This window comes from Oreochromis aureus, linkage group 7 (assembly GCF_013358895.1).
Source record: "Oreochromis aureus strain Israel breed Guangdong linkage group 7, ZZ_aureus, whole genome shotgun sequence".
NCBI lineage: Eukaryota > Metazoa > Chordata > Actinopteri > Cichliformes > Cichlidae > Oreochromis > Oreochromis aureus.
The window spans coordinates 57,888,693-57,897,634 of record NC_052948.1 but is presented as its reverse complement, the minus strand read 5'-3'; the positions used below and the strand labels follow the sequence as shown (position 1 = coordinate 57,897,634).

The window sequence follows — 8,942 nt, the reverse complement described above, 5'->3', positions numbered from 1 at the left end:
CACTGCTAAATAGGCTGTAGCCAACATGATTTATAAATGGATTATAAAATCTAAGAAATTACTGCATTATACATTTTACTCTTAATAAACTCACTTTCCTAAAAACTGATTGCAGCTTCTACTTTGTGATGTCAATGTTATGTCTCAAAGTTATTTCATATCATTCATGGGAGATATGCTTGACAAATGATAAGTTAACAAGTCACTGCTACCAGCTTTCATTGGAGCAACCTGCGAGTTGTGTTGCATTGTCTGATTTGGTCATAGTGTGTAAACACCTCTAGAGGCCACTGTTGTATAGCTGCTGCAAACTGAATGTGCCCGTACCAGAGGTTATACTTAAAATGGCAGCTGCCAGGAAGTCTCTTTGGAAATTTGTGCTCGCCCTTTATGAAATAGATATGTTGTATTACAAGGTACTAATGCACCCTTGCATTGGTAAAATAAATTCTACTAGAATAGCTGATACTCCCTTACAGAAGATTTATTTTGACCTTTCTAAAGCCTTCTTTAAACTTTAGAAAATAAAATGAAAACAAGCAAATCAAAACAAGCCTACTAGAAATACTACTCTGCATTACATCCTAACACTTGGCTAAATCCTAATATGTAATTCTGGCTTAATAGTTTATTACACTAAATGTGATTATGCACAGAAAAAAAACATGTTGGGTTTACTTAATTCGATAGTGGATATTGGCTGCACACAGATGTTTTGCTTTAGCAGGAACTAAAGCAGTTGAGTTGAATTAACACAAATTATTCATATTCAATAAACCTGTGCAATTTGTGTTGATAAAATATGATTGAAACATGTTTTGGTGAAGTCATTTGAGCTCTTGGAATATTTTAATCCTTCACAATTTTCACACTTTATTCCAATACTATTCAGTGACAAACAAACGAAACTACATTTTCTGAAATGTTTGTGGGTTTTTTCACGTTTGTTTTTATACTACTTGAACACTAAAGTGACCCTCCAATGTGATGACAGTGCCAGCAGTGGCCCACAGCTCATTTAATGCTTTCTCCTAATTGCCTCATTATAGTCTCTCACATGTATGAACTATGTAGGCTATCTCTATTTTAAAATAATGAGTGGGCAATGAGAGCATCTCCTCACTGTGTACTTTACTGACAACTGGATAACAGGGAATACAGAGAACTGTCTGAGGACTTTGTCAACTGGTGCCAGCAGAACCACTTCCAGATCAACACTTCGAAAACCAAGGAGCAGGTAGTGGACTCCACCTACACCAGTGAACATCCAGAGAATGGGCATTAAGATAGCTGAATCACATAAGTGATCTCACCAATAAACTGATCTGGACTAACAATAGAGAGTCCATCTACACAAAAGGATAGAGACGGTTGTATTTGCTAGAGAGAAGTCTTTTGGAAGTGCAGGGAGAGCTCCTGAAGACCTTCTCGGACTCTGTGGTGGTATTGTCTATGTTTTATGGTGTGGTCTGCTGGAGATAGGAAGAAACTAAACAGGTTGATCAAGAAAACTAGCTCTGTTCTGGGATGGCCTCTTGACCCAGTGGAGGTAGTTATCTCTGTCAGATAACAGCTCCCACCCCATACAGGTCACCCTGACAACACCGAGCGGTCCCTTCAGTGACAGGCTGCTGCACCCACACTGTGCAAAGGGGACATTTTGGAGGCCTTTCCCTCCAGCTGCTGTCAGCCTGTTGGTGTACATTCACTGAACAACAGCAGTGAATGTACACCACATATGCACACACTGGGGTCTTTACATATATCAGAATACATATGAAATATATATTGATAAAATGTTTACCAGGCCACAGTGAACAATGAAAAATAAACAAAATTAAAACAAATAATTTAAAACACTGAAAAACACCCACAAATATATTTTTTAGAGATGACAAATTTGTCTTAACCTGGTTATGCTGTACCATCCAGATGAAGACGTGAGCCAAAGATCCTCTAAGTTTCATTTATTGAACTTACCTTTTCCTACATATGAGAAATGATCTGGTGTGAAGTAAATCGGGTTTTGTATATCTGTAGCCTCAGATGAGCATGAAACTTCAGTTTTGACCTGCTTAACAGCAGTCTCAAATAATAAAGTCTTGGTGTTACAAAATCAATTAACGTGTGCAGCAACTGAAATATGACACCAAAGGCCACTCTTAATACAGACAGAAGTCAGGCAGTCAAAAATCTCCTGTTCTGCTTTTTGTATTCTGAAGTGGACAGCCAACAATCCTACAAATAGACTAGAAGATGTGCTTGAAAAATTTGTTAAAACAAATAACTGGACCTTACTTGTTAAGCTCAATGTTCTCACTGTCACATGGAGACTTTCAGGTTGTTACACTTGTTATACGTTTACTATCACAAATGAATGTTTTTGACTAATAAATATACATTAATTTGAGGTCTAAAGTGTCTAAAATCTGTAGTGTTTGAACTTTGTTTTAATTTTGTCATCCCACATTCAAACAAGTGATTCATGTGATGAAAGAGTGACATGATTTGATTCATAAGACTTTATTTGATATTCACATACTGTAAGCAGAAAACAGCTTTAACAAAACAAACTTGGTGGAAAGGACTAACACCAAGCTTATCCATCTTTTCCTGTAAAGAAAAACTGAAAAATCAAACCAAAGTAATAAATTACAGATCTATTCAGCTGGTTTTAAAAGTTAATGTTAACAGTACCAACTTCATGGAACACATGTCATGTGGAATAAAAACTTTGTCTCTGGCCTGAAAATAATAAAAATAAGGGTGTAAACCTTTATTGTTTTGATGGATGGAAATGTGTGTTATATGCAACCATACTTGTTTTGTTTTTTAATGAAAAAAAAATCAATTCTGAATCAGTCCTATACGCCATAAAACTGTTGTTCTGCATTCACAGACAATACAATAATAACATAAAAAGCAAGCATAAAAATTGGGGGTACAAGAGTTGCACATAAGCAAAACACTTGTTCAGCACAGTAGAAACTTTTCACTTCTGAGTTATCAAATATCCATTTTTTCATTCCAATGAACAAAGTCATTAAGGAATCATCTCAGCCTTCGTTTAACAAGCAGTTCCCATTAGTAAGTCGAAGGTATGGCATCCAAGAGTTAATGATGGCACTGATGGCCATAGGCCATCCATATGACACTCCACACAAACTGTCTCACTGGCACGTGAAAATTAAACTCTGGTAACACCAGGAGTACTAGAGAAGGTAAATAATCTACCATTATAAGAAAAATTCTAAAATACTTTTCTAAAGTTAAGAACAAGTTTTATGTTGCACAGCAACTGAAAGAATATCACTTCTTCCAAATGGCAACATTTAAAAAAGAGGAATAGCACAATTCATTTTTGCTTCATCACTTACACAGGGGTTTGAGAGGTACAAACATGGGACATCATATACAAAGACATTTATTTCCACTGTTGTGGAAGAATGGCTCCCTTCATTCAATGTGTTCATAGAATTTTTGGCAAAATAGCACAGCTGGCATATTATTTCAGATCTACTGTCCTTCAGTTATGTGTCAGACAAGTGGATCACCAATTCTTCAGTCTGAGGAGCCTCACTTTCACCTAGTAATTCTGTTTCTGGCACTGCCAAGTCCTCGTTTTGGTTCAGTTCTTCCTCTGATGCCCCATCAGCCAATTCTTCATCGTTGGTCTTAGAGTCCTCATTTACCATTGCTGTTCTCTCTGTGGCAGAAGTGTTGGAAGGGATAGTGGTCACATATCCTGTAGATGTGGATCCACTGCCACTATGCTGAGAACCTGCTTTGGTAACCATTTGTTGTGGGTGGTGGATCTGCTGGTGTGGCATTGCCATGGGTATTTGCATGGGGTAAAAGTTCTGCAGGTATGGGTAAGCTGGAATTGGGTGATATCCATTGACAGGGATGTAGAGCTGTGGGGGCACCATTGGCCGATGTAGTTGACCCTTTATTGGCATGAACTGGGGCTGATGGAATGGTGAGCTCTTTTTAGGGCTGGTGTATCTTGATGCACTTGTTGTATTTATGCTAAGGTTGCTAACAGGGCTGGTGCTAAGAGAGCTGGTCTGGGTAGTATTATTGCTAGTGCCAGACACCTGAGCAGAGCCATTATAGTTGGACAGGCTCTCCCAGGAGCGCAGACGTGCATGGATGTCTTTGAAGCGAGTTCTCCGGGCTGGGACTTCACTCCAACACTCCAGCATAAGGGTGTAAATCCAGGATGGGCAGTCATCTGGACAGGGCAGTAACTGGTGGCTGCGCACCATGTCAATTACATCCTGGTTAGAGTAGCCACAATATGGCTGAAGACCATAACTGAATATCTCCCACAGCAACACTCCATAAGACCAGATGTCAGAGTCGGTGGAGAATTTGCCATGCTTAATAGCTTCTGGGGACATCCAACGAATAGGGAAAGGACTTGTTCCCATGAGACTGTAGTAATCAGCGGAGTAAACATCTCTGAATAGCCCAAGATCCAGGATTTTGACACCGAGTTTTTCAAACACAAGAATGTTTCGAGCAGCAAGGTCTTTATGGACTATCTGGTGGCTGGAAAGGTACTCCATTCCAGAAGCAATCTGGGTGATAACATGAATAAAATCAGCTTGCTCTAGAGTGGATTTGATTGTCTTGTCATCATCTGAGCTGCCAACATCTGAGTTAGGGGAGCGCATTACCAGATACTCATGCAAGTCACCAAGGCTGGAATAGGTGAAAATCATGCTCATTGGCTGCTCTTTGGTGACCACGCCAAGCAAACAAACAATGTTTGGATGCTGCAGATGGAAACGGGCCGTAGCTTCATGGTGAAATTCCTCACAAAGAGCAGAATCTACCTTGTCCTTCAAAGTTTTTATGGCCACCACTTGGGTCTGCTCACCAGGTACTGTGCCATATAGGTGGCCCTTGTACACCTTGCCAAACCGGTCCTCACCGAGCCCCTCCATAAATCGCACTGCTGACATGTTAATCTCACGCAGCTTCGCCTGCAGCCATGAAACAATAAATACATGTCACCAAAGACAGAATTCAACAATACTTAAACAAATGTATGCAAATCACATTTACTGTGACCATATTTAATGTTACCTTGTTATTATTATTGTTACCTGTTGTTTTTGATGATTCAGGGGCGACAGCTCTGTGTCCTGGGAGGGTGAGCTGCTGAGCTGGGAACGAGGTGGTGTGTCATTTGAAGCCTTATGTTTATTGCGACACAAGCAAACCAGAAAGAAGAGGCAAGCGATAACCAATGGGATGGCAACAGCAGGTATTAAAATAAACAGGATCTCCTTCCTGGGGTTTTCTTGTGGCTCTGAAATAATAACAGAAACAAGGTCAAATTATATCCAAAATGAAAACTATTTTATATTCACTGCCACTCACACAGTTAAATTCCTGGTGCGCGAAACTCTGCACACACGCGGAAGTGTCTGCTTTGCGCACGCAAATGCAGGTAGCTCTCGCAGAGGAATGCTGCTCGCTTTGAAGCAACTGATTTTTGAATGTCTGGAGGCGGAGCCCAAAGGAAGGAGGAGTGTCCTAATATGATTGGTTATGATGGACACTTCAACATGACAGCAACATCAGTTTTACCCCGCATTTGTTTACAATTTGGATATCAATTAGATATCAACAGTTATCGTTTGCTGTGCAGCATTGGAAATACTGACAACTATCACTAAGAAGTCCTTAAAGCCAGAGATTTCAAAGGCATGTCCTTAACCCTCCGCCCTGCTCTCCCATTAATCTGTTATACAATATTGCATACCTTTTATTATGATTTTTTTTTTTTTTTTTTAAAATCATCATATTGAGCAGCACACATCATTCTTAAGAAAAGGGAAAAGCAGTTTTCATAGTCAATTGAGTAAACTTAATTTTCAAAAATGTGAAAAAATATAAAATGTGCTTTTGATGCAGGTGAAACAAATAAGCACAACTTCTGGCTGCAGAGCTCCATTCACTGTTCAGGCTCCGCTACAATAATTCATCTAGATCAGGGGTGTCAACCATAAGGACCGGGGGCCAGAATATACCCGGCAAAGACTCTAATCTGGCCCGCTGAACAACTTATATTTTTGGACAGCTTTTCCTGCTGACAGACCTCCCCCACAGCCAGTCACTATACACTAAAGTAGTGAAGTAATAGATGAACAATTAAATGACAGAAAAGCTCCTGTTTTTCACTGTCTACTATAGAAATTTTGGTTTTATAAATATGGGACAGTCTGGGCAGTGAACTACCAGAACTCGTTCTGTAATTTTACACATTTATCATGTCAAGAAACTGAGTTGTACTTCTTTAGCCTACATTAAGAAATTTCAGGGATTAAATGTGTAGTTAAGCATCTTTATGTTGACAGAAAGTGGAGTTTCACCCGTCTGGCCCACTTAAAATCAAAGCGGGTTGTGCGTGGTTTGAGTAGTATGGTATGAGTTTGTCATCCATGATTTAGACATTTTAGATTCTCTGTAACAACATTCTCTGTAACAATATTACACAACATCTTTGCAGCTGCTCCATACCAAATACGCTAAGTGTTATGCTTTGTGGTTATATCCAATCAGATTAACTTTATTTACGTCTGTTGTAGACCCATCACTCTAGTTTTCTGTCCTGAACCTAAAGACCACAGGGAAACGCCACACATCTAAGGTCGATAAGTTTATATTTTTGTTTATTTAGAAATCCTAATACTGTTCATAAAGAGACTAGCAAGAAAAACATTAAAGAACTGTTTTGGGTAGGTCCTTCCATCTGTGGTTATTGGTAAAATTATTGTTCACTGTTTTGAAAATTAGTGAACAAATGCTGATTAGCAACTTTTTACACTTGTGGAAGAAATACCGTCACTAAATTCCATGCTTAATTAAAAGCAATAATGCTACAGTATATGTTGTACATTTTGTAAATAAAAGTACAAAGGTTTTGCACTACAATATACTTTAAATTCTATGTGATTGTTGAGTCAAGTCAACTTTACAGCACAACTGAGAACTAATTCACTGTAGCCAAATTACACCATCATTTATTAGCTCATTTGTATTTTATGCTAATCTAATTCTGATAAATGGAGTTCACAGTGAAATATTTGCCTTTGTATAGTATATCTTTTCATGAGTAAATAAAAAATTTCTAAGAAAGATTTGCTTTGTGATTCACATCAGTAACTTGTTTTCTTGATTAAAGTAAAGTTTGCCAGTCTGCATATAGCTGTTGTTTCTATTGTACTGACTTATCGCTGACTTCACTTTGATGGTATGTGCAGTTACATGTGTCCGCTGCAGGCTGAGCAAAAACTTTTTTGTTGGCAGGTTTAAATGTCTCTATTATTATCATTTCTAAGTACCTGGGTAGTTTTTCTTTTTTTTTTCTTTTTTTTTCTTTTAACTAGAATTTAATTTTCTGCTTTCCCTTGAAATGTTGAAAAATACATTAAAAATTATTTTCAGAACAGACTATTTAGCTAACAACAGCTTCTAACTTCAACTTGCTTCCACTCTAAAAGAAAGATTTTTGCTCTAATCAAACAAAAGAGTGTCTGTTTCACACATTCACTGAGGGACAGTGATGCAATAAACTGTCCCTATTCTATTGCATAAAGACTGCAGCACCTTTTGTTCACACAGGTCATTTTTAACACAATTTGACATTCACACACAATCGACTGGTAACACTAAACTACACTGCACACATGGTTACAAAAGATCATTATATATAACTGCCCTATTAGCTATCATGTGCCTGGACAACAGATTTACCACCATCATGTAGCTTTTCACATTACTCTGGCAAAATGCCAATACCCACAAAGACTAACCCCAGTTTTGAGGGGAACACACATTTGTTACTTACCCTTTCAATACATGAGTACAGTACAGTCTTAAAACTGGGTTTTCTTGATGGGACCTACATTGCAGAAAAAGTGCTGCAGATTTCTAGTCATGATGATCAATGTTTTGTATTGTTTTTCTTAATCCTATGTTCTTTTGTTATAGCTTTAAACATAATCTGAGAAATTATCTGTTTTGTAGAACATTTGTAATATTTCAAATATTGCGTGAATAAACATAAAAAAAAGTATTTCTGAAATATCTGAAAAGTGTACCTGTCAAAATGAGATTCATGGAAAAAAAATCTCAAATGATGCAATATCAAAACCCATGTTTTTTGTTTTGTTTACAAAAAAAACATACATGATACCACAGCCCCTTCCAATTCACAACATTGCCCATGTCAGTGGGCTAATTCCTGTAAATATTTTTTGGGGATTTTGTGTTTGCCTGCCCTTGCTGGATTTGTTTGCTTAGCTGCTTGCCTTCCTGCTGCCTGCTTTTAGATTAAAAGATTTTGAATGTGGTAATCCCCGAATGAGATTGTGGACACAGAAGATGAAAAGAGCCATTAAGGAGAAGACGTCGTCCTATCAGGCTTGGCTAGCCTGTGGGACTCTTGTGGGACTAGCAGAAACAAACATTTTGTTGGCCTCTAAACAATTTTGGTAAACCATCTTAGTAGGGGTGACTTAGGAGGGGATGGGAATATGGAATATGGATGTTCTACAGACTTAAACTGAGGATATAGTCAAGTGGTGGAAGGAATACTCATCTCTTCGATCCCACATTCAAAACTTCTGTAGAGGAAAGTACCAGGACACGGGGAAGTCTTGCTCATCACTGGAGGGAAGGTCAATAAGGGAGGTTTAAAAAAACAAACAAACAAACAAACAAACAAAAAAACCTCCCTGGTGGCATGGGCCCAAAGGGGTCTATGAGATTTTCTTATGTAAGCTCGTTAAAGCCCTAGGCGGGACATCAGGATTGGTAGTTACCATCTTTACAAAGGAGGACCAGAGGCTGTGCTCAAGTTATAGAGAGATTGTGCTATTCAGCCACCCTGATAAGATATACACAAAGGTATAATAGGGGAAAAT

The 8,942-nt window shown here is 38.4% G+C and overlaps 1 protein-coding gene across 1 annotated transcript in view; it reads right to left on the bottom strand.

Annotated features, from left to right (window-relative positions):
- Positions 1-2,507: 2,507 nt before the first annotated feature.
- The window catches only part of ror2 (receptor tyrosine kinase-like orphan receptor 2), a 39,107-nt gene continuing 32,672 nt past the window's right edge, over positions 2,508-8,942 (bottom strand). Inside the window, exons 8-9 of the mRNA XM_031734262.2 lie at positions 5,115-5,320; positions 2,508-4,991 (exon numbers count right to left, since the gene is read on the bottom strand). Of these exons, the coding sequence (XP_031590122.1) occupies positions 3,531-4,991; positions 5,115-5,320 (1,667 nt within the window). The 3' untranslated portion in view covers positions 2,508-3,530. The remainder of the gene's footprint in view (positions 4,992-5,114; positions 5,321-8,942) is intronic.